The following is a 26,048-nucleotide window of genomic DNA, read 5'->3' as shown; positions in this document are numbered from 1 at the left end:
GGGAGGACCGGGAGCCGCCGCCATGGTGCTGCTGCTGGCGCGCCGGGCGCTCCTGGCCGGCCGCCGGCGGCTCCCCCGCGCCCCGTCCCCGCCCCACGGTGAGCGCCGCCCCTCGCCCCTCCGCGCCTCTCCCTGCCTCTCCCTGCCTCTCCCTGCCGCTCCTCCCGGGGCCGCCCCGCTGAGCCCGCTCTCTCCCTGCTCTCCCCGCAGCTCCGGCGGCGGCGCGGCTCTGCTCGGGCGCGGGGGGCGAGGCGGCGGCGGCGGCCGGCGGGGACGGGGCGCTGCTGCGGCACCTGTGTCGCAAGCTGCGGGCCAGCGGGCCCGTGACGGTGGCCGAGTACATGCGGGAGGCGCTCACCAACCCTGCACAGGTACGCCGGGAGCGGGCCGAGGCGGCCCAGGGGGGCTGTGCCCCGGCCCTGCCGCTCACCGCGGCCCCGGCCCCTCTCTGTCCCCCCCAGGGTTACTACACCCGCCGCGGCGGCATCGGCGAGAGCGGGGACTTCATCACCTCGCCTGAAATAAGTCAGGTGTTCGGAGAGGTAACGCGGTTCCGTGTGTCCTGAGTGATTTTGCTTGTTTGTTTGTTTGTTTGTTTGTTTGTTTACCTTGTCCCCGCGGGACTGGCTGGGGTCCTGGTGGACAACAAGCTGTCCCTGGGCCAGCAGTGTGCCCCAGTGGCCTACAGGGTCAATGCTATCCTAGGATGCATCAGGAAGAGCATTACCAGCAGGTCAAGGGAGGTGATCCTGCCCCCTTCTCTGTTCTGATGAGGCTGCATCTGGAGTGCTGTGTCCAGATCTGGGCTCCTCAGTACAGGAGAGGCATGGAGCTCCTGGTGTCAGTCCAGTGGAGGGCAACTAAGATAATTAAGGGACTGGAGCATCTCTTTTACGAGGAAAGGCTGAGAGACCTGAGCCTGTTCAGCCTCTTCCTTAAAAAGAGACAACAGAGGGGACTTATCAATGTCTATAACTATCTGAAGGGAGGGTATCAAGAGGATGGAGCCAGGCTCTTCTCAGTTGTGCCAAGCCATAGGACAAGAGGCAAAGAACTGTATGGACACAATCCTGTGCCATGTGCTGTAGGAGGACCCTGCTTGAGCAGGGAGGTTGGACTAGATGTGGTCACTTCCAGCTTTACACATTCTGTGATTTCCAGGCCAGTGTTCTGGTACCTTACCAATGTCAAAATACTTGGGTAGCAATAATAAGATTCAAGTTATTTCCCAAAATCAAAATTGATTCTGAGGGAGGAAGGGGTGTTTTACTGAAAGTCCTTTCATGTGTATAGTCTGAAACACGGTCTGTGATTATTAACGCTTACTTTCATATGGAACTTGTTTATAAATAAAGAGAGTTATGGTGGTTTCCCACTGTGACAATTCTCCTCAAAAATAATTTCTAGAGTTCAGTCTGGCTGACTCTGGTTTGTGTTTCATTTTCAGTAGTGAAGATGCACTGACTGCTGTTCTTGTTAACACTTTGGTAAATGCACTGTTGTGAAGAACAGTTGTTCAGAGGCACCTGGGCAGTGACCTGCATTTGAGCCTTAAGTAAAAGTTCAGCCAGAGCAGAGTCCCCACATTTACTGACGGAGAGTTGCTTCTGTTGGGCTGACAGCAATCAATCATCAATTTAATTATTTAAAGAGAAGAGCATGAAGTTATGTATCATTATTATTCTTAACTTTGAAATGTGGAGAGAGAATGTGGCCGTATTATCTTAGTTATTATCAAACAAAAGGCAGGTATCACTTTCCACAAGTTCTGAAGTTACTGCTGTAAACCCTTTGTGTTGTTTCTCACTGACAGTTAATAGGAATATGGTATATTAGTGAATGGATGGCCATGGGCAAACCTAACACCTTCCAGCTGGTGGAACTGGGCCCAGGGAGGGGCACCCTTACAGAGGATATATTACGGGTAGGTGAAAACTGTTCATATTTTTGTTTCTGGCTTTATTCCCTGGCTGCTGTGATATCTGAAGGAATGATGTTTTGCTGTCAGGGTATAACCTTCCCTAGTAACCAAATCACTTCAGTCAGGTTTGCAGCTCAGACTCAAATTGAAATAGATGTGTGTTTCTGAGACAGCAGGTCTCTCATTCAGAAGCGGAACACAGGCCATTGTGCACCCACTGCATGGACATGTGTGTGATCTTCCAAACACCACTTGATAGAAGGGGAGGGCAGGAATATTCCATTACAAATTACCTATGAGCAGGAAAGCATTATCCAAACTGGAAAGCATTTAGGAGCTGTGTGTAACTGGGATGGAAGCCTCAATGCAAGGAATAGGAAGAAGGGAGGGAGAACAGTAACATAGGAGTGAAATTGTATTAGTTCTTTTGGGGATTTTAGGGGTTTACTTCTTTTGAATTAACCCTTTGTGTTCAGTTATGCTTGCATAGCTGTCAATTAAAATACTGCTGATTCATAAACAGATCACTAATGGGATTTAGCACCTCAGAAGAACTTTTATTTTATTTACATATGTTAATTAATAATAAGAACAGTGGGATATTGAACACTTGTTTATGGTGTCAGTGAAAACTGAACCATTTTTCTCCTAATGTTAAATTCTCTGCAGATCTTAGAGGAGCTGCTATTACTGTTCCAATTAGCACTTCATGTTGTCCTTACAGCCTGTAATATGTCTTCTGCCAACTTTACTAGAAGCATAGCAGCTTTTATTAAAATATATGAAGAAATTCCCACTTCACTTCCTTCTGAATGCAGTCTATTTCACTGAGGCTGTTTTATTAAACAGAAAGCCAAATAAATTTTTTATCTTGACTGTCAATAATGAGATGAAAGGTTAATACTTAAGCCTTTAATGTACACTGCACAAGACTGTGGCTAATAGAACTGATCTGCCTTTATAGGTCTTCAGCCAGCTCTCCTCTGTACTTAGTAAATGTGATGTCTCTGTTCACCTGGTAGAAGTGAGTCCCAAACTCGGTGAGATCCAAGCACGGATGCTGACAGGAGGGAAGATGCAACCAAGTCCCAAGGACGAGTCTGCTTACATGAAAGGCATTAGCAAGACTGGAATTCCCATTTTTTGGTACAGAGACATTCAAGATGTGCCGTCAGGTAAGGAGCTTGAACACCTCATTAAAGGGATGGTGTCCTTCCTTCATATGCAGCTTTTGATAACGGAGGGCATCTCTTCTATCCTTCACACTGGAGAGAAAAGTAGTTAAAAATACATATTTGCTCTTCCTTGTACAAGCCTGAGGCAGGATATTGACTCATTTTCATAACTGCAACATAGCCCACCTACCTTCATTTGGGGATAGCTATCCAATTTCATTTTCTGGCGTTTTCTTTTCATAGAAAACTATTCACTGGCTTTGCCTGAATTTCCTTTCATGATACAGTGATCTAAAATTCATGGACTAGAAACTAGAACTAGCTGTACAAATACTGTCTTTGATGTATCCAAGCTGGAAGTAATTATTTCACAACCACATTAATTAGCTTAATTCATTAAAAATCATTAAAAAAATTAATTTGCAACTGGAAGCTGCTACAGAAGCATAAATAATTTAATGCATTCTTTTTTTACCTTCCCCCAGGTTACAGCTTTTACCTAGCACATGAGTTCTTTGATGCCTTGCCAATACATAAATTTCAGGTATAGCAAGATTATTATTGTAATTGTGACCATCTGCTCAAACACTTTTTCCCTTTGAGGAAGAACAGAATTAGGGTGCCAAATTAGACATGTGTACTGTCTCTGCTGATAAAATGGAATGCTGATGAATGGAAAAACTTGTAGAAAGCTAAGGATTTCTTTCTGCTGAAATAATGCTGAAAGTGTTGGGTTTTTTATTTCTGATGTTACATTAGCAAAGTTATTAATTTCCACATGATTTTCTCTAGCACTACTAACAAAAGGCTGAAGGACTTTCATTTAAATGGCAGTGAGAGTAGCTAATAGAGGCTGGTTATGATACAGAAGAAATTAGTTTATGAAAAATCTCTGGTAGAATGAATTATTTTATTTTGATAAGTTAAACGTTGCACTGTCAATAGAAGAGGCAACATTTTTCTTCAGAGCATCATTCATTCCTTTTAAGTGTCATTAAACCTGTATTTGTTGGCTCTGCAGATGAGACTCTTACCACAAGCTTTTTCTAAAGCAGTTACTGGAATTAAATAGAATGAGTAATTGGTTTTAATAGCATATTGTGTTCTTAAAACATTTCTGAAAATGCTTGACATATTAGTTCAGTCAAATAAACAAGATGCTGTGGTACCCATTAGAATGTAAAATGAGTACTTTGGGCTTGTTAAACAGAGAACTGAGAAAGGCTGGCGGGAAGTGTTGGTTGATATAGATCCAGAAGTTCCTGACCAGCTGCGGTTTGTCCTGTCACCATCCAGCACCCCTGCGACAGAAAACTTCATCCAAGTGAGTTTATGCCTACCAGAGCTCATACTTACACTTTTACTGACTCTTTCAAGTACATTTACTGCTTTTCAATTACCTTGATAGCAAGAGGAGGGCTCTCAGTCTACAAACGAGTAAATAGAGCTTATTTCCATTCTGCAAAATTTCCACAAGCATTTTATTTTGTATGCTGTGAAAATATAGCACAGAAATAACACATCTACCCAACTCTGCAAAATCAGAGCTTGAACGCACAAAATGCTTCAGAGAGCAAACTGAGGCAGCAAGTGACAAGGGAGAGTTCTGCACTGCATGTGTCACATCCCCATCTCGGCAGTGGCCCTGCCCCAGCCAGGCTCTCAGCCTGCTGCATGGTACTGCTGCATGCAGCTGGGCGCTTCTGTGCTACACTGACCTTTAATGGAAAGGGTCCATGAGTGGTTTTTTTTTTTTCTGAAGTTCACTGGCTACTCAAAGTTATAAAATGAAGTACTGGAGATCAAAACCAACTACAAAATTTCACCCAGGAAGGTCTCTTTGAAGCGTGTGCACAGCTGAAGAGCTATTTTCATTCTTTCAGTACTACAGTAAGGAGGTTTCACCTGATGCAGGTATTCTTAATTGGTAGAAAAATTTTTCTTGGACTACAGGTTACTACAGAAGAGGTGACTGAAATCCAGCACTCATTGAAAATGACTGATAGCAAAAACTAGCTCAAGCTGTAGGTAGCCTAGAATACCCGCCCTGTACCTCAGTCCCAAGACATCAAGTGTGAAGAACTCTTGCCCTGTACTTGTCTGCTAATACAGGTGTTTTGGTCTCTGAACTCTGCACTAGCCTGAAGAAATGAGAGATCACGTGGAAGTGTGTCCCGAGGCTGGTGTCATCATCCAGAGGCTTGCCTGTCGTATAGAGAAGGATGGTGGGGCTGCACTGATTGCAGATTATGGCCATGATGGAACCAAAACTGACACCTTCCGGGTAAGTCATTTACCCTCAAATAAGAAGCCAAAATACTCTGTTATCTTTTATTTGTCCCTTTGATCATTAGGTTCTTGTAAAAGAAAGTTCTTAGGTGAATGTAATAGCAAAAACTGCATTATGCTGCAGTCATAAAATTAAGTAATTCTTATGTAATCTGTACCCACAAGGGTTTCTGTCAGATGGAAGAGGATAATCTGAGCCCTCACTAGATTTATCTCAAATTTTCCATGTATAATTTCCTATTCTCACCTCTCAAATGCACAACTTAGTTTTTGCTGGCCCCAACTATGACAGCTGGACTACAGCTGAGTATAATCTTCCAATTTAATTTTTCAGGGTTTCCGGAATCACAAACTTCACGATGTGCTGAGCGCTCCAGGCACAGCAGACCTGACAGCAGATGTTGATTTCAGCTATCTTCGAAAGATGACACAGGAAAGAACAACTACATTAGGCCCCATAAAACAGCGGGAGTTTTTAAAAAACATGGGCATTGACCTCCGGTTGCAGGTACGATAGTGCTTACAGGTACATAAACTCTCCTAATCCACAGACAGTACTTTTAAGCAGCAAGAGAGCTTTTATAAACATCCGATTTTAAAATGAAGTTGTTCAAAATAACACATAGATGGGATATCAAAAAGTTGCTTCTCCTAGACATAAGTTACTCAGGATCCCTGGAAGTAAACTGATCGTATTATATTTAGGAGCATTTAACGCAAAGCTTAGCTCATACATGGATGTATGTAGCACCACCAGCGATCTCACCAGTTCCACCAACCATTACAGCACTGTTAATTAGCGTAAGTGAAAAGGATGCAAAGGGATTGCAGGTATGTGGGAGTTTATAGGAAAGCAGGAAGAGCTGTAACCTACATTCTCTTTTTCAGGTGCTCTTGCAGAATTCACGTGACACAGCAACTCGTGAGCAGTTACTTCACAGCTACGATATGCTGATGAATCCTGAGAACATGGGGGACTGCTTTAACTTCTTTGCCCTGCTGCCTCACCACAGACTTGTACATCCTGACAAGAAAGATAAGCCAGAATCGAAGTCTCCCTTACCACCTGTTGCTGGATTTAATGAACTCTTACTGAAGTAATTTCAAATACTATAGCAAAATGTCTGATAGCAGTAGTTTTCAATAACATCCTGTTAAATTTGAAAAACAAATCCCAGTAAAAGGAATGCATTTTATGGTTTTACATACTAAATGTTTTGCAATATTAAAATTAACATATATGCAGTAAGGTAAGAACTAAGTATCTTTGAACTGAAAGCAGATAAGTATCACCTTCTTCAGGCAATTTTCTCAAACTGATCTATGCATCAGGGCCCAGCCACATTTTGGTAGGGAGTGCTATTTCAGAGGAAATCTAGTGCAGCACAGTAAACCTCCTGACTGACCTACTCAAAACAGTATAAGTGGTAATAAAATACTGCTCATACAGAAAGCAGCACACACAGAGCGGAGAATGAACAATGTTTCAGGGGTCTTAGGATAGAGCTGAGTGAAGTATTGACTAGTGAATCAAAACTTTTCAGTAACAAAGAGATGTGCTAAGGAGTCTTTAAATGTACTCAGCTTTTGTACTTGAATAAAATCAAGGTGCCTTGAAAATATTTTTATAAAGAGAATGGTGACAGGATGCATGCAAAAGAAGTTACTGCTAACAGAATTCCCAGAGCAGGGCATATCTAATGTCAAATCCACAAACAAGCAAGTATTTACTTCTAAGAACATCTGATTGGTGAGATAATTCATGTAAATAAAAAGAACAAGACTGATAGGGAAATAAATTTTATTTTCAAGCTTATCAGAGGATATTTACAAACAATGGGATGTATAAAAATATAAAAGTACTTGACAGTGTCCTTTCGAGGCTATAAATTTTACATGAGCTTTTTTCCTAGCATCACCATAGCACTATTGCTTGAATGAATGCAACTTAATTCATCTAGGGATAAGGGTATTAAACACTGTAACCTACTGCTGTCAAAGTTTGCAGTTAAGGTAGAAAAAAAGGGAATAAAAAACTCAGCTATTTTTACTACTCTGAAGAAAGTTTACTCCTTATGTATGTCTGATTTTTTTTGGTTTCTTGGCTATTAGCTGCTTGTGGCTTCTATTGTCTGGCCCCATAAGTCTGCATATATGATCAGGCAATCTCCTCCAAAGGCCAACAGCATTATTTTTATTTTAATACAACTTGAAGAATAAATAGCTCCTATAATATTTTGAAGCAAAGCAGACTTCATGGGGAGAGACATCAGCCAGGCCTTCTACTTCATTGTTGTCCCCTCCTTCCTCTGTTCCTGTTGTGCTTTTTCAAGTGACTGAGCTGGCTTTATTTCCTCCCTTAAAGCAACACAAACAAACAACAAAAAAACCACAGGTAAACTGAAGTGACAGCTCAAGTATTAAATCTGAAGTTTAAAACCAAACTGTATCTACATTATTACAGTTAGGATGGCAGATAGCAATGGCTTCACTGAAATTTGGTCACTTGAGCAGTAGAAGTTGAAAAACAGCACTGCTTCCCTTGCCAAGCCTGGGCAAATGCCAGACTACCAACGTCACAGGTTCCAAAGATGAAAAATCGTGCCTCTTTGAAGAATCAGTCCTGAAACCCTCCCCAACAGGGTTAAGAAGCCAGAGCTCAGCCTCCAAAATGCAGTGGCAGTTAAAGATTAAGGGCAATAGGAAAGGAAAAAGTGGGTCAAAGACCCAAACCTACCTGTGGGCATATACTTCTGCAATTGCCACTGACTTTACTGCCAGGTCACTGCTGTCACAAGCAGCTGCCAACCCTGAAATAACCACGTAACATTTTAAGTTTATCTAACAACTTATAAAGTCTGCTCACCTGTTTCCTTACCTGAATAACAACAATAGAAAAAAATACTTATCTACACAGAAACAAAAAAGAAAATCTTTGTAGGAGAGAGGAGATACCCCAAATCCTCTCACTGACTTTGCAGTTCAAGCCTGTTATCAGTATTTTATAAGTATTTCCAACCAAGCTCCAGTTAAACAGCTTGGCATATCAGTGGTATGTACAGCCATGCTGCACCTTCCAGCAGCACAATGCTGTTATCCCCCACAAAGATAAAGATTTCACCCTTTCTATTTTTTAAAATAGGACAAAAAATCTCCTCTTCTATTTGCATTTAGCATTCATGGCCCCAGACTTCTTTGAAATACCATGAACTCGAACTGTTCTCCAAGGGAATCATTTCCAAAGAACATTACTGTATTGTGCTACAAGTCCAACAGGTGGTTGGGAGTTCTTCAACTGAGGCATCTGCATAAAAAACTGCGTTAGAAGTTGGTTTCAGACTCTTCATTCATCTCAAACAGCACTGGACACCGTAAAAAGTATGGGAGGGGCTGCAGGTTAAGGTGGGAAGGCAAGTCCTTTCTCCTACAATCCAGCTGCCCTGGCAGAAGCAACAGGTAATGCATCCACTGTTACTCCTAGGTTTTGAGCAGAGTTAAGATACAAGCTAGCAGGCTACAAACTACTCTTGATGTAACTCCAAGGAACCTTAAAAAAATTAGAAAAATATTAGAAAAATTTAAAAATCTAATTACTCAAAACAACGGAAGAAAGCTGCATGTGTTTTTCCCTATTTTTCCACATCCTTCTGCTAGAAGCTGGTCTTCCAGAGTGAAAGGATATGCTACATCAAGTTTTGTGTGCTCTCTGTGCATAACCTGTGTAGTTTTAAGGCAAAATGCCTTTGGTGTGTATCAACTACACATGCCAGCCTTGCACAGTAGCATACCATTGTGGCTTATTGCTTTAACAGACAAAATGAAGGACTAGCATGGCTTTGATTGTCATCTCCTTAGATTGTCACCCAGCATTTCAAGAGGAATGTAAGAAGTTATGGGTTTGGGGTTTTTTGTATCTGGAAAAAGTTCAGTTAGGGCAAAGACACACATATTTAACTGTCTTAACAGCAGCAAATTATTCCTTCATCTACAAAGCTGTATTTGACTAAACCACCATGTATTGCTTTAGCCAAGATATTCTGCACCAATTTCTTTTTAGAGTCTCTTTTCAACATCCACAGTTTAGGAAATGGGAAATGTATCTAAGTAACAGAAAACAGTCCTCTATGGCCTAGTAAATAGGGATTAGAAAACTATTACAAAACTCCTATTGCGTAGGCTATGAAAAAAACCAAGAATCCTTGAAAAACACAGAAACCGTTCAACCTGTACACATTACACCTCAGAGATGGCTTTGTAGCCACCCAGCTGAGTGAAATGTTACCCAACAGGGCTTATCCCACTGTCCAGTAACTACTCATAGTTAAAGGTGGAGATGGAGAAAAGCTTGTCAGACGACAGTCTATTCCCATGTCAATGCGGGATCCTCTGGGGCTTTACACACCCAACTATGCATACAGCATTTGGAAAGACCAATAGCAGCTCCAAAACTTATCTTCAGTTTCTGTCTGGAGCATCCTTCTTTGCTGCAATTTAGCATAATGAATAAATCAAGGGTCTTCTTCCATGTCATCTGGATTAGGAGCCATAATGAAATGCTGGGGGTACTCAAGGTTGTGCTCGTAAGCGTGTTCTTTCCAGCGTGCATCGTCACTCTCGTGGGTAATGTAACGCTCTCCAATGCGGGTTTCAAATTCTCTGAGGTCAAGCCAAGTCTGATAATCCTAAGGAACAAAAGAGATTTATTTAAGGAAGCATTTTTAAGAAACAGCAGCACAATATTCCCACAGATAAATTCTGCAGTTTGTCTCTACTTTAGTATAAAAAGCCACAAGATACAAGCAAAATCTGTCTAACAATTAAGAAAAAAAAAAACACCCCACAAAATACCTCAGCATTGTCCATAAAGAGTAGTTCAAAATTAAATAGTTAAATAATGACAATTTTTTGTAACAAGATGGCTATTTACCTTTATTATTAATTGTATACATACACATATATGAAATTATACTCATTTCAATATTGTTTGTTCTCCATTTGAATTTTCCTCTTAACCTCATGGGTATGTGCATGCAGTATTGTGAAACCGCTGTGAAAGGAACCCAGCTCAAAGCAGCAGATAAATTCCATTCCTAACAAATCTGTTCTAAACCAACTACAAGTTACAGCACACACCAGCCCGTGTGTCTACTTCAGCACCAAACAAACAGTGCCTGTCTCCATGCTGATTTCACAGGGCTCCCTGCACTCATCACTGCCCACATGCAGGGGAGGAACCAAAAGAGCAAAACCATGCTGGTGTCAGACAGAAAGTAAAGGGTGGGAGAGACAAAACAATGAATGCTCTGGAATCCTGGAGCACATAAAGCTAAAACCAGAAATACTTAAGCATCCATGAATGCTAGTTAGCAGAATGTGATGGAAGCAGCCTCTGAAGGATTTCAGCCAAAAAAATCATTATTCACCCATTATAAACATAGTGGAAAAGGCAGATGGGTTTACCTGTAACCATGGGTGACTAAGGGATTTGTCAACACTGAAACGTTTTCTCATCTTCACTTGAAGCAAATTGTTTATTAAATCAATGGCTGACAAAGAAGAACAAAACAGAAATTGCATTGTTTAAATACTAATCATCTCTGTCATCATTCACATAGTGCAGTGGGAATGAATTTTATGTGCATGTGCATACTTCTGAACTCTTCTAAATTTAACCAAGCTCTTGAATTTCATATTTAGCTTTGCTTATGTAAAACAAGACTACAAAAAAGGTATGGGATAAGCTTCTCTCTATTTTTTATGGAAACACTAAAAGCTTTACTATGTTATTCATTAATATTTTTCCCTACTGATTTTAATAATTTTCAGAAGTGTCTAAAAAGCTTAAGCATAATCTTGTGTTCCACAGTCATGTAGGTACCTCCACTATTGTATACTTTTGTACATGCCCTCTCATATCTACCTGTATTAGTCGTGTATATATTACTAATACCAAAGCTGGCACTGGAGAGCTTGAGGACAACATTGTAAACTTCTAGGTTGTTCAGACCTGACATTTAAATCCATATTTGCTAATGCACAAAACCTAAATTCCAGATTCAACTTTGAACTGTTTCAGTGCTTGCAGTTTAGATTAAGTATGGTTTGAGATCAGCATTCAGCAAATACTTACACACGACTGAACCTTTCACTGGAAATTTTGGGAAGTTTCAGGTTATTCATCCCCCTCCTCATGCATGCAATTTATTTTTCTTGCTAAATCTATTAACTCTCCTGCCCTGAAAATTACCTAAAGCATTATATTTAACAATTTATCTTTCAGAAATATATGCCAGGTTGTATTTATCTACTTTGGCATAGTCTACTAAACTCAAACTACCAATAATTCACACACTCCTTTCTGAGTGAACCTTGAGGTTTAAGCATTTGAATGTGTTATCTTCCCGTAAAAACAGTCTAACAGAGAAAATTAATTTCTTTACCTTCACTAGAAATTTCCTTCCAAGGATTTGGTGGGTACATAAATGCTGCATTTTGAATCTGATCATTTATATCCTCATCTTCATTAAATGGGAATGTACCACTGAGGCTCACATAGACAATGACCCCTACCGACCACATGTCTAGGGAGCGGTTGTAACCTTTACTCCTGAGCACTTCAGGGGCAAGATAAGCAGGAGTCCCCACCACAGAGCGCCTGAAAGACTTTTCACCAATGATGCGTGCAAAGCCAAAATCACACAGCTTCACCTGCAAGAGAAACATATTTTACTCTGAGAAATCTCTGCTTAATCTCCAAAGCATGCTACTGCCCGAGACTAGAGGGGTACTTGATACCCTTTTGCAGACTGTGAATCAGCCATGCTTCAGATCAAGGCATGAACCTTGGCTCTGAGGCAGTTTGCATAGTACATGGCCACAAGCGTGCAAATAAGGACAAAAAACTTGATTCCAAACTCACCTCGTTTCAAAGGTAAATCTGCACCCTCACAAGGCACAGAACCAAAGTTAAAAACACACATGAATCCCAGCCATATCACATTCCTCTTAATCATGTTCTTGAAGCGGGAGGCTTCAGCTACATCGAAATCAAACAATTCTCAAATTCACACCAAACCAACTCTGGACAGAATATCCAGGCAAAAAGCATCAACAGCCTGGTGTGTGCAGCAATGCTGTAATGTTCATGGTTCTGCTACAGTTCCTTAAATTGAACACAGCAGGCACTCATACAGATAAAAGGATCCAGATCAAGTCCAACCCCAAGTTAATAAGCCCTCCTTAGGGTATAAGAAAAAGCAATGCACTAAAGACATTTAGGGGGGGGAAGGGGAAAAAAAAGAGACAACTGTAATACATGCAGTTCAAGTAATTCTAGGCCATCTCAGTTGAACAATCCCACAAGTGGTTGCTTTTTAAGCTGCAATGTCTATATTTCTTTTAGAAAAGAACAATGAAAAATTATGAAAGCAGTACTTTTTAATCTTCACTCACTTGAGGGAATGGTTCTGCTGATGCTAGTAGTACATTTTCTGGTTTTAAATCACAGTGCACAATATTTTTGAAGTGTAAATTCCTCAGAGCAACAAGTATCTACAAAAAGGAAAGAACATTTTATGAACATATTAAAACAGATTAGAAGTGTCAAACAACACACACACTAACCAATACAGCAATTTCTATCAACATAGTCCTCAAGAACAAACCCATATACTGTGCAAGTACTGTTTTTTCCAGCCCATCTAGACTTGGAACCAATGGGTTTTATTCCACCACCCCTTTTTTTCTCCTCCTCCACTTACTGTCTTGACATTCATCTTTAGATGCCATAATCTTATGTCTTAGGAAAGAAGGACCAGAAAAACTAACATCATTAACATCTGAAGTTCTTTTCATGTTTATTCCACTTTCATTAGATGTGCAGCCCTCTGTGTTGTCTCTTAAATAACTGTCTCCAAATTCCATCCTCTCATAATTACAAAAGCCAAATGTAGTCTTTCCTCACAAAGCAGAGAAACTGAATGCCAACCTGAGTGACCATGAACTTAGTTATTCGTTCTGGAAGTCGACTTTTCTCACTGGAAAGAATCATCTCTAGCATATCTCCATGCAGCTTTTCCATCACAACAAAGACCCGTTCTGGAGTTTCAAACATACATTCCAGGTTCACAATCCCAGGGTGGTGCAAATTCTAAAATAAAGTAGCATAGGTATATCACTAAAATAAAACAGTATGAAATATCCTGAATTACAAAGAAATGCTGCACCACAAATAAAAGACACAGTTAAGTGCAGAGATAGAGGTGAAAAAAACCCCATGATGTCTGATGCAAGAAACTAGCCTGAAACAAACATCAAGCTATGAAATATGCCAATTATAACTACAAAGACTAATTTGTTTAACACAAGTTATCCGTAATGATTAATTTAATAGTTGATGCATGTTCTGTACTCAAGCTACCAAGTGTACGAATAACACTCAAAGATTGAGGAGCCAGTAGTGGAAGGCAGCAGAAAATAGCACAGTTGCCTGCTACCAAGGGGAGACAACATGGAGCCAAAATACATGTCTTTGATGGATCTCATACAGGGGGTAGGTTCCACCCCCAAGTTATCAACTCTACCAAGTAAGCAGGAAATCCTGCTCTTTTAAGACTCCCTTTTAAAAAGTACTCAGAAATCACATACGTAGATTTAAAAAAACAATTCACAGTGCTTACACACAATAAAAAATGTCATTAATGGTTTGAGACAAAACTCCAGTATTACCCAAAAACACTTTTATACCTGGAGAATGGCTACTTCATTACGAAGCTGACTTTCCTGTTTAGTTGGAAACCTCATCTTGTCAATTACTTTGATAGCCACATCTCTTCCAGTCTTCCTATGTTTTCCTAAACAGAAAGTCAATGTCAGCCATCAAGAGGTAGAAGCAATTCATAGTTATAAAACATTAAAGCAGAAATTCCTTTTTGGGGAAATAAGTATATTCTGTCAAGTGTATGATATTACTATATTTATATTTAAAATTGAAAATTGGCATATGAGTAAAAGAAGTGGTCAGCCTCAACAGGAATTCTAAAGATTAAATTTAAACTAAATTTAAACTTTGCTGTCAGGTACACACATTGACATTAGATGTATTAGGTGAAGTTTTTGCTTGTGCAAGGAACTTGCACACAAGCAAGTAATAGATACTCCACAGAATATTGCCTCTCTTCTGTAAAAAAACAACAAAAAACAATTCAAGGCCAAAGTGAAGACAGATCTACAAGCCTTCTCCAGTGGTTTCATACTTTCAATGGGCTCCACATGCACAGGAAATTACATACCTAATACTCCATGGGAACGAGACAGTAATTATGTGCCCTAAGGAGTAACAAGACATTTAACACACAGGGGCAGTTTACTGTGATCAAAAGGCTCTAAAAGATTGTGGTAAGAAAAACCCATGCTCATAGCACCATATACTATTCCTTGCTGCCTGCATCAGCTACACGAGAAGCATTCTGCAATACACAGGAAAGCTGTTTCCAGGGCTAACTGAGTAACTGTAAATGCCTCCCCAGCTTCTTCACAACTTCTAAACTGACTTCTATCACAGTCACATCAGAGAGGTTAATGGGATCACACACTGGAAGACCTTGGTAATCTAAGACATTTAATACTAAACTAATACAGGACAGTAAGTTTGCACCAAAGAAAAAGTAGTCATTACCCACTCAGCAAAAGGTTTGGAAGCCATTTGAGGACAAGGGATGACACACAGCTACAGTTCAAGTGGCACAGAGGGTTCTACCAGCACTGCTATGGGGAGCACAGCTATGCCTCACCAACCACCCAGCTGGCCTTCCCTGCTGCTCTGCAGTCAGTACTGCTGGCCAAGGCTTAGGCAGGCACAGGAAAGGCTGCTGTGCCAAGCAACTAATGCACCTGCCTTAAACATCATCATGAATAAAGGGCTTATGTCCACTGGATGAAGGACATTGAAACTTAGCAGAAATACCATCAATTACAGATGCAAAACAAAGAAGACAAATGCTAGGCTGATAAAGAACATAAAGCAAACCAACCAATCTAAGAAAACGCTGAACTACAGAAGCTAGATCACAGCTAAAAATGAAACATGAAGAAAAACTAACAGAAAAGCAGCTTGAAAATTCCTTTTCTTAAGCAAAACACAGCCAACCAGGTTTCAGTTCAAGTTTTACATCAATAAGAAATGGTCAAGAATAGTTTTTTCTGTTTCCATTTTTCACACACTTCAAATTAACAAAAGTAGGAAAAGTAGAGGGAAACTGTTCTCAGTGAAACATAGCTTCTTGATTTCCAATTTTGGAAATGTTTGTGCAGAATAGAGGACACAAAAACCCCTCACAATAACAAGAAAAGCCCCACGACAATGAAAGCAACTTAATTTTACCTTTATTTGTTTAAATAAAAGGATTTTGCTACCATTATATCAGTAAGCCTACACAAGTGGGGATAAGCCAATATTAGAAGTTACCAGATCTAGTCTCCCCAGACAGCAGCAACAATCAAGCAGTGTGCAAGAGCCAGCAAAACAATAGTCTTTTATATTCTCTTTTCATACTGTTTCAGTCTGTGATTCTATCTTAAGAAGTATGCATATCCTATATATTTTAATGCCTCATTAAGGAAAAAAGTTTAATATAATGAAAGCTTTTCATAAGTATTTATTATGCTTACAAGCATTTATAAGCATTGAATCATGCAAAATACCAACATGAGATTTATCTACAAGGCAATTTAGAAGAATATATTTAGAAATAAAATCCAACCATTAAAATAGTGTCTGCATTTGTGCATTTCTATTCATAATAGAAGAAGCATACTTTGCTTCACACTATGCTCTAAGAAATACAGTGGGGAAAAAAACTGACCTCTCTTGAGAGTGATGTAAAACCAGACCAACCTGTATCTCCATCAAGCAGTTTAGGAGTAATAAAGTATCTAACTATGCAAGTGGCACACAGAAAAATCACAGCCACAATACTTCCTGACTAGAAAGGAAACATGACAGAAGCAGAAAAGTTACCACTTTTAAATCATTACTTATGACTTTTTCTTTCTTTCCAGATTTATGGTCTGTGGTTTTCTCAACACTTGAGATATAACATGAGATTTTAAAAAAAAAAAAAAGATAGAAACAGTTCATATGATGTATTTCTAGTATTTCTTCTTTTTGTTATTACATATTATAAAAAAGTTATATGTGGCAATAGAAGTTTTTAAAAACTAGGTGATAAAATACATTTGAAACCTAGGTTTGGGTTTCAAGGCTCTTGACAAAGAATTCTTCTCTCTAATTTAACCTGCTGACAGAAATTTGTTTGCATAAAATCTGTCAATAATATGTTTGCATAAATACTGTCAAACCCTTAACTATGTGTTTTTCTAATTACTTTTGGCCACATCTCTCAGAGGTCATTCAAAACAGGTATAACTCACAGCCTCTTCAAATACATGACTTCTAATACCGTATAACACAGACAACAGTGCTAGAATTTGCAAATTAAAAAAAAAAATCATTAACCAAGGCCAAATTCAGAATAGGATTGCTTTGTATTTAACTGAATACAAATATGCAATGCATACTCTAAACTGATTATGATGCCAATGCAAAACTGTAAATGCAAAAATTTAATTGTAAGAAATACTGTACATAAAACTGCAGAGACACAAGACAAAGTAATCCGAACAAAACTTTTAACAAGATAAACTTCATGTAGACATTCCAGATACAGTTAAGTAAATATGAAAAGGTTAATTTTATCAGACATTCTACCTTCATAAAAGCATAATGGAACATAATGCCATTTACCTCCATATACAATACCAAACTGACCAGAACCCAGCACTTCATCGGCAAATATTTGGTACACAGAGCTGATATCCTAAAGTATGAAAAAAAGAAATCACAAATATCAGAAGTAATCCAATTGTTTAGGACTGTTTTAGTGAGTATTTATAAGCTGTATTTATATTTGGCATTAATCAAACTCTGTAAAGGATACCATCGTTACACTGAAGGGAGTGGGAAAACACAACAAACTTTTCCTGAAGAGGATCCACTTAGCTGCACTATAAGCAGGGATATTTTCATACAAACTAACAGCTGTGGCAGGTAAATAGTGCTTCCTGCATGTAACATGGATTTCTTTAGCTACATTGCCCTGGTGTTGTTTTCTGAGCCTGATACCGTTACTCCCAATTACTTTGTAATGCCCAGAAAAATAAATATGACTATAATACAATGCACATGACTCACCACATTCTCCTGGACCTGGCAATTTGAAACAGAGATGCTTAGAGACAACTCTTCTGCAATAAAGAAGATAAAACTGAGTAAGTAAACAGGAAGGACAGACTTTTTCTAGCAAAAAGAAAGGGGGAAATGAAAAATCAACAACCTCTACTGACTTCAAACCCAGTCATGGTGAAATGATTTTTGCTGTTATTCTACAGAAACATCATACCCTGACACTCATATTTTACAGATGGATTAGAAAAATAGCCATGGGAGTTTTGCTGGGATTGTCTGTCTACTTTTGTCCTATTTTATTTTGTATTGATTACAAAAATAGTAGAACAGTACAAGTGTGTACACAATAGACAGCTGGAGAACCAAAAGCAACAGTAATGCAGCAATTGTATCAGAGTTCATTAAATGAACAAGGATTTCTGGTAGTAATATAGAAAAATACAGGTAAGAAGACCAGATAGATCCCTTATAGTCAAATATAGGTTGCCTATTTTCTGTGGCACCAATATATACAGAATTAACACGTAAGAAAAGGAAATAAATCAGGGAAATCAAATAACAAAAGAACTGATAATTAAAAAGGCAATAAAGCCCATAATGTTAAAAAAAAAATAAAAATCTTGTTTAATGGATAAACTACAGAAGCATATCAATCCTTGGAATATATAAGCACATTCAGGAAATGTAATTTGCAAGTAAAAGCACCAGATAAAGAATTCTTCAGTCTGCAGCAGACATTGACATGAAGATTTCATTACGTTAGGATGCATGGACAAGAAGAGATATACCAAGGAGGGCAGAAAACATGCTTCTCTCTCCTTTGACTTCCAAGACCAAAGCAAAGCATCTCACACTAATGGACATCTATCATTTGTTGCTGGGATCTCCCTCTCTGGAGACATTCCAGGCCCACCTGGACACGTTCCTGTGTAACCTGTTCCAAGTGACCCAGGGAGGTTGGACTAGATGATCTGCAGAGCTCCCTTCAAACCCTAACAATTCTGTGATTCTGTTATGTTAACCTCTTAAAAAAAAGAACAAAAAAGAATGAACGAACTCATCCTCAAGGTGGATAGAAAATACACTATAGATTTATTAGCACTTTGAGAAGAGTCTTTATCACTCTAAAAAGAGTCTTGAGCTTTAAAAACACAATTTTAGGAACAAAGAAAATGTCTGTATCTGATTTTTGCCACCTGTGCTTTATCTCAAAGAAGGAATTTACAGAGATAGGACAGCAACAAATACTAATTCTCAAAGACTCTCTGAATTATGTGACCCTGCATCTGAAATATGAACTGTAATTACAGCCTTGCATATGCCTATTGATTATTGACTATAGTCAAGCCTGTATTGGAATAACCAATAAAACAGAACACAAGGAAAATCAAGAAAGAAGTTGAACAAAAAAGTTCCTAAGGTCAACACAAACTGCAGCAAGGTAACTAGAAAGTGAAGATACAGTTTTTGAAACTGTTTAAAGAGAACATACTGAACCCTTCTCCACAGATGGCTACAGAACGCAAAATATCTGGTAGGTAAAGATTGAGTCACTCCTTTGAAATAAATCCATTTTTCTGGTGTCTGAAATAGGCAAGAGTAAGGGCTGAAAAGTAGTCACTTCTGGAGAAATCAGTAATGCCACAATTCAATATATAACCTATACCAGGTAAACAACTTACTAACTCACTCATTTGAGCTCCAAAACATCCCACAAAGAAACATCCCACTCCAAACATCAGGTACAAAGCTAGAAAAGGTTCCTTCCCATGGGTCAAACTGGAAGAGCATCCTCATTTCTAGCTATTTCCTGGTCAGAATGTGGTATAAAGTGACTGGTTAGTGTCTCGTGGACATTTTGACACTACAAATTCCTTGCTCCAAGTATTTCGAGCACTAGCAATGTCTCCCTCCTCCTTTTGGTATTTTCATTTAAAAGAACATATTTGAGACTCTTGGGACTTTTTTTAACTAAAGTCTAATTTTCCGAAAGGCTCTTGGGATACATTTAATGGTTCACAATGTGTAGTAAGAAGAGGGATGAATGGACATTTTGTGGGCTTCTGAGAGCTTAAAAAACAACTTGACTTGTCTAAGAATATGTAAATGCCACTCCCCAAGTCATAGTAGTTTCTTATAGTTCTACAGTCCTAAACATGCTAAAATACTACTTCTTGGTATCTACCCCTGCAGTTCTATTCCCTACGAATGTCACTGAAATGTTATTATTTATACGTGAAAAAATACTTGTTTTGGAAAAAGCAACTGTCTTTACAAGTCTCAACAACAGTAAGCCTTAGATTCTAGAAAACAAAGACAGTTTTGGTATGTATATATACATTTGGAGCTAAGAATTCCATAGTAAAAGTGGCATTTTAGGTACATATAAGGCCAGGTATGAGATACCATCTTACAGGTGTGTTTCTTCACTGTAATTAAATACTGATACCAGTACTGGCATTTCATAGTTTACTATTTTAGACCATGGTTGCATTTTCAGAAAGTGCCTTTATCTCAGACTAGCATTTCTTAACTGTTGGCTGATGCAGAGTAGCAGACATCAGAGGCAGAGAAACTAATCTCAGAATCCCAAGCGAAAGAAAATATCAGTGAAAGAAGATTAAAGAATAGCTGAAAGATGAAAGGAAACTAAAAACGAAAGCATAAATCTCAGTACAGAATGTGACTCAATGTCATTGCAAGGAAGAAGGAGATGTTCGAAGAGAAAGAACTCAATACATAGTTTAGTGGAGCCTTGATAATTAATATGATTCTATGCCACAGAAGGAAAGGGAGGGCAGCTGCATAAAAAGAAGAATAGGGTACTTTTTATAGTACACAACTATATAGTACACAACTCAGCACAAGTTCTTTCCATCACTGATGGTATTTATATTGCAACACTAACTCCTTCTCTTCTCCTTAGCTACTGCGGTCTCACACAATTTAAAAAAAAATATATGTAGGCAATAACATCAAAAAGCATCCAAATTTAGTTCTTTCAAAGTATATGTATATAATCTGAATCTATTTTGTTAGTTATGTATATTAGAAATATCCAATCTATGCTCCCTTTTTACATTCAGCAACTATGTGTTCTTAATGCTCCTACAATAAAATTCTGCAATATGCATTCACATTGTAAATCGGATTCTTTACTACTTCCTGTCACAACAGATTAAAGGATTTGCCCACCCTCCAAAAACCTGAGTGTCACTCTTTAGAGACTCGGAAAATTACAGACCCAATTCAGCAAAGAATCAACAGACAAAACTTCACTCTAAATAAGCACCTTCCTGAAAGGAACCACTACTTTAACTGCTTCAGCAGATGAATAATAGTGCCTTGTCTGCCTGCTTACTGTGATCTTTTCCTTGTCCTGCAGCAGTGCAAACGCTAGCTTGAGGAGTGACTGGCATCAAAGCCTGACGAATGGCTTTCTCCCAGCCCTGAGCTACATCAAGTCCAACTCCGGAGGCAGCAAGAACTGGACTGTGATGACTGCTGCCATTGTTTTCGCCAACAAAGTACACCATCGTGTCAGTGATGATCTCAAAACAGTACGGGTTGCTGCCCTGCACCACGTTTGAAAAATCTCGAGGCTGAGTCACCTGGAGAATTTCTGAAAGTGGAATCTCCTGAAGAAAGACATTAAAGATTAAAAAATGAAAACACATGTAACATATTAATATACTAACACTCAAAACTTGAAGCATTGCAAAGAAATCAAATCAAATATTAAAAAAAACCAACAAAACAAAACCAAAAAACACCAAGCTTCATAACTAATGACAAACTGTGCATGACCATTGCCCACCCACAGTTTTCTGAATTCCTATATACAAGCCTAGAGAGACTTTCAGGCCCACCAGTTCTCTCTATACAACTATACTATTTTCTGCTCAAACTACATTTATATTCATCATGAGACACAACCCCATTACATGTGCAAATGATGTAAATCTATAGAATGACCACTCTCCCCTTGTATTTTATACAGTTTAGCTATAGAAGAGCATGACAGGGGAGAAAAGTGAAAATATGACATTAAAAAGAGGATGTAGTTATACAAGCTAGTCAATAAGCACTGCTTCATGCATCTGAATCATTTTGGGTAAAGATTCTTTCATACAGATATTAACAATTAATATTGACTCCTCCACCCGGTCAGTTTAAGGCCATGGTAAAAAGTAGTACTAGAGAACAGATCTGAAAGAAGAAAGGGTTACAAGTTCACACTAGCTGGAGGAGGACATTCCACATCCATGGGAAGGTGTGCAGGTGCATGCCACTTGCAAGAGTAGTAAACAAGCAAGTGAACACCAGGTTGGCATTAGGGAGATAAGAGACAGTAGCTGATTAAGATGAAGAGCAAGTAAATGTAAATGTAAAGGCAAAAACTGGGAATGACTCTAACAGAAAAGACAAACAACCTGAGATCTAAGCAGTTAAAAAAAGGGATGCAAAGGGGCAAGTCAAAGGACTAAAAGCAGTGACATAACGGAGCAACAAGCAAGGAACATATTTTACCAGCTGTGTTTTGAATGCACAGGGCAATACAAGTATCAGAGAGGTCTGAGAAGAGACTGCATTGGTCAAGATAGGGATGACAAGGATCTGGGCAAGTTTAGTTGGGTGTACAGAGAAAAGGCTTGATCTTAGAGATGCTATGAAGGAAGAAGCTGCAAGATTTGGACCCACACCTAGAGGTATAAGACAAGAAAGGGAAAATCCTGTTTATACATTCAAATGCACTTTCTGAATATTCCACCACCAAACACAATACTACATCAACAATACACTAAGCTTCATTTATATAAACTCCAGGCTACACAGTAAGTTTTCTTCTAAAACTTGTTTGCAACTTTCAGTTGTACAGTTGGGAATAACTTAATTTTGGGAACCTAGAAATAAAATACATAAGCATGCAAATTTTCAGTCACTACTTGGAGAACAAAAAATCCTAGCCTTTATTTGACTGGCAACCAAATTGTGAGGAAAGCTTAATGTGCCAGGTAATTCAGGAGAACAGTACATGCAAAATGTAAGGAGAGACATACTCAAGGGAATTAGAACAGCAGCTGCAAGCACCTTCTCAGAGTTAGTCTTGGTCCTTCTCACTTACAGGCTTTGGCCAACAATTAACCTGGGCACAGTATTGATTAAAAAAGAGATGGGGAAACGCAGATAATACTTCTCACAAGTAGATTTCAGACCTATAAAGCACTGAGTACATCAAGTGAAACAGAATTATTACTCATAATTAATTACCTTGTAATATTTTGTTCCAGATTCATTTTGAAATAGTGTGAGGCATTTGCTGTCCAGTCTCCAGTAATGTCTTTTTCTCTACAAAATGCAGAGTACACTTACATAAGGAATAAATCACTGAAGTGGCTTTTGTTATCTCATTATTTAAATTAGAAATGCCTTAAATTACTAAGATAATCAATTAACATTAATCTACAGTTGCATCTTAGACTACAGAAATTAAAAAATAAACTTTGGGAAAATAGGGGTTTTTTAATTGAAGAATAAGCTCAAAAATCATTTCAACAAACCAGCTAAAGTATCATTTACCTTACAGTAATAGCAGTGACAACAGTGTTTACCTCATACAGGAAAAAACAGTTACTATACAGGTTTTACTCCAGGTGCACGTGCTCAAAAAATCTGAATTATTTTCATTTAGTAACAATTGTAACAGACACATTATGAGACTCAAATGGACAAAATACTTCAGGATGTTAAAAAAAAAAATCAAGACTAAACAGCCATTTGGTGGAAGTCTCCACCAATGAGAAATATCTTCTCCACCAAAAAGTAATCTGAATAAACTGTTGCACATTACTGTCTTGTAATTTAAGTGGAAGAATATTCCTCAAAACAAAGAAGCATTTAGAAAGTTAATATGGCTGCACGAATCTAATATACTTTGCTTGCACCATGCTCATATAGTTAGAAACCCATTTTCATTTTTCTGTGACAAAAATCCCAGACTCTTAACTCTGACCCAGGATGACAAAGTTTGAAATATTATTATATTATATAACTTTGATATATTTAAAGCAGAGCATTTTTGTCATATTTAAGCAGAGCTTAAATCACTTCAGTCATGGGGAAGCTAAAACTACCTATAGGAGTTAGACAAAGAAAGCTCGGTTGTGAATGGAATTCACAACTAATTAACTAAATTAACTAAAAGGAATTCCCACACAGCACTGAATGGAAAATGGATGAAACCACAAGATTAAACCTGTCCTTTGGACATACATACTCTTTATTAAATCATGAATCAGGAAAGACTTTCGAGGAGGGCAATTAAGGAACAGATTGGTAACTTACTCAGGGATTCAAAATCTACTCCATACCCTATTCTGAGAAAGGATGGGCTCAGGGTCAGGAAAAGAATAGAGATGATGATACAGAAACTCCACATTATAAAGAGTGAATATCTTGTTATCCAGGGACCACAAAACGCATATAGAGACTGCTGTTAAAATGAACCTGTTCGGAACTGATAGAAAGCCCAAGTTGTCTCAGGAATAGGAAACAGCCTGACATTGCTGAGAATGGAGCAGTCAAGGGAAATAGCCGATGTTGTAATGCCTAGTACGGAAGTCTCCTCCCATTAGGAAGCTCTATGAGATCTTGTTTGGCTGAAGGTACGTTGCTTGGGGTCAGAACACTCCACCTTATTTGTATGGTCTTTTTCAGTAGATGTCATCAAGGTAGCAGCCAGACCGACAGATGAGGAAAATCAAACTAAGCTAAGATGTATCATCTGATCACTATTCTATGAGGAGGTTCAAAAAAAGTCCACGGAAAAATGTAGTGGTTGCACTGAAAGTTTAAATCAGAGCTGAATACCAGGTCTGCCCTGAACATTTCTGCTAGAACTACTCACCTTTGTCTGCTACCTGGCCTTAGTTCTTCCATAGCTAGCTGATGATAATTGTGACTGTTATGTAGCCTTGACTTTAATCTCCTCTGAAATGTTAGATACTTATTTTGGATTATGATAAATACACCTAGGTATTAGGAAACTGTACCTAGAAATGCTTTGTAAGGCAGTTTCTGACAGATCACTTACAGCAGTCAGGTTAGTTGATGATCACAAGAAGTGAAAATATTACAGTAACCTGAGAATTATTACCCCTAAGCTTGATTTCAGCAGTGCCTAAATAACTTTGCTTCTCTAAATTCCCTAAGTCCCCTTCAATCAGACGCCACAGAATGCAAATGTATTTATGCTGCCTTTCATGAACAGTCTCAATATGACATAATTCTCCACGAGATCTGGGAACTTCTTGACTTCATCTTTTTCATTCATCTACCAACAGACAAGAGGATTCCCTATCTCTCATCAGATAACACTAAGGAACCCTGTTACTCTTCCTTGTCTTCCTCCTCAACACACAAAACCAAGGAGCTTGCCTAAGAAGGCTTAATTAAGAGATCATTATTGGTAGCACGGGCAACAAACAACATAGTCTTTTTGGAGGATGCATCCATGACCAAGGACATATAGTCAAGCCACAACTCTTTATTCCACTGACACTGAGAGGAATAGTGAGTTTGTTCAGGGGGAGAGGTTGGTATTTAATAATGCTTACTTAAAGGTAAATTGCTAGAGGAATGAAGGGTTCCCATATCTACACATAAATATTTATAAACATCTAGATCATTAGAATAATATTGTCAACCACTTCAGTACTCGTCATTTTGTAATGATTTTCATATTTTCTTGTAATAAAATTTTAAAAAGATACAAATATTTAGTTCAACTGCTAAAGAGAAAAAAGACATAAGCAAATTATTCCAAATTATCATTTTAGGAAAGCTGAAATACTACACATGCAATTCATTTGAGACAATTTAGAGATGCTTTTCCTTCCTAAAGAGAAGGAAAACTACTGTTCAATCACCACATGAAGAATTTTGAATTAACTACAGTTTCTCCCATGCACCACATTTCTTTATAATTAACATCACAGCTAAGGTCTTTAAAATGATACTGTAAATCAGAAAATTTAATTTAGAAATAAAATACACTGGTTTAGAGAATTAACTTAATATACAAAGAAACTAAACTAACTGACCAGGTTGTCTCTACTAGTATAGTGAACCATCCATCCTTCTTTCACCATTGTACTGCTCTTCCTCTTTGTGTGTTTGATTGACTGTACAACTCGCATGAGAGGAATATTATTGCTTGTTGAAGGACTAAAAAAAAGAAGATACAACAATTTAATATGTAACAAGTTAAAATACAACAATACTGCAATTATACCAGTACTACACATTTAGTCCATAATTTTCAGGAACAGGCACCTTTTCTTCCCATACAAATTTAGTTAATGGATGAAATTGAAAATGTATTGATTAGCTCTCCTAGGGCAAGTATTGCAGTACTTAA

The 26,048-nt window shown here is 38.5% G+C and overlaps 2 protein-coding genes across 2 annotated transcripts in view; one reads left to right on the top strand and one right to left on the bottom strand.

The window, feature by feature from the left end:
• Nucleotides 1–7: 7 nt before the first annotated feature.
• On the top strand, nt 8–7,005 carry NDUFAF7 (NADH:ubiquinone oxidoreductase complex assembly factor 7). The gene is made up of 10 exons (XM_051783347.1): nt 8–98; nt 211–371; nt 462–542; nt 1,814–1,924; nt 2,886–3,096; nt 3,582–3,640; nt 4,307–4,420; nt 5,237–5,380; nt 5,720–5,893; nt 6,274–7,005. The coding sequence occupies exons 1-10, from the start codon at nt 23–25 to the stop codon at nt 6,484–6,486; spliced, it is 1,344 nt and encodes a 447-aa protein (XP_051639307.1). The 5' UTR covers nt 8–22; the 3' UTR covers nt 6,487–7,005.
• Nucleotides 7,006–7,172: 167 nt separating this feature from the next.
• PRKD3 (protein kinase D3) overlaps nt 7,173–26,048 on the bottom strand; it is a 43,946-nt gene continuing 25,070 nt past the window's right edge. Inside the window, exons 9-19 of the mRNA XM_051783315.1 lie at nt 25,732–25,855; nt 22,901–22,978; nt 20,991–21,267; nt 17,636–17,688; nt 17,189–17,261; nt 14,131–14,237; nt 13,373–13,534; nt 12,838–12,936; nt 11,826–12,093; nt 10,846–10,931; nt 7,173–10,067 (exon numbers count right to left, since the gene is read on the bottom strand). Of these exons, the coding sequence (XP_051639275.1) occupies nt 9,894–10,067; nt 10,846–10,931; nt 11,826–12,093; nt 12,838–12,936; nt 13,373–13,534; nt 14,131–14,237; nt 17,189–17,261; nt 17,636–17,688; nt 20,991–21,267; nt 22,901–22,978; nt 25,732–25,855 (1,501 nt within the window). The 3' untranslated portion in view covers nt 7,173–9,893. The remainder of the gene's footprint in view (nt 10,068–10,845; nt 10,932–11,825; nt 12,094–12,837; nt 12,937–13,372; nt 13,535–14,130; nt 14,238–17,188; nt 17,262–17,635; nt 17,689–20,990; nt 21,268–22,900; nt 22,979–25,731; nt 25,856–26,048) is intronic.

This window comes from Manacus candei, unplaced genomic scaffold, assembly GCF_025592945.1.
Source record: "Manacus candei isolate 608988 ecotype Guabito, Panama unplaced genomic scaffold, ASM2559294v1 h1tg000017l, whole genome shotgun sequence".
Taxonomy (NCBI): domain Eukaryota; kingdom Metazoa; phylum Chordata; class Aves; order Passeriformes; family Pipridae; genus Manacus; species Manacus candei.
This window is presented reverse-complemented; position numbering and strand designations above follow the sequence as displayed.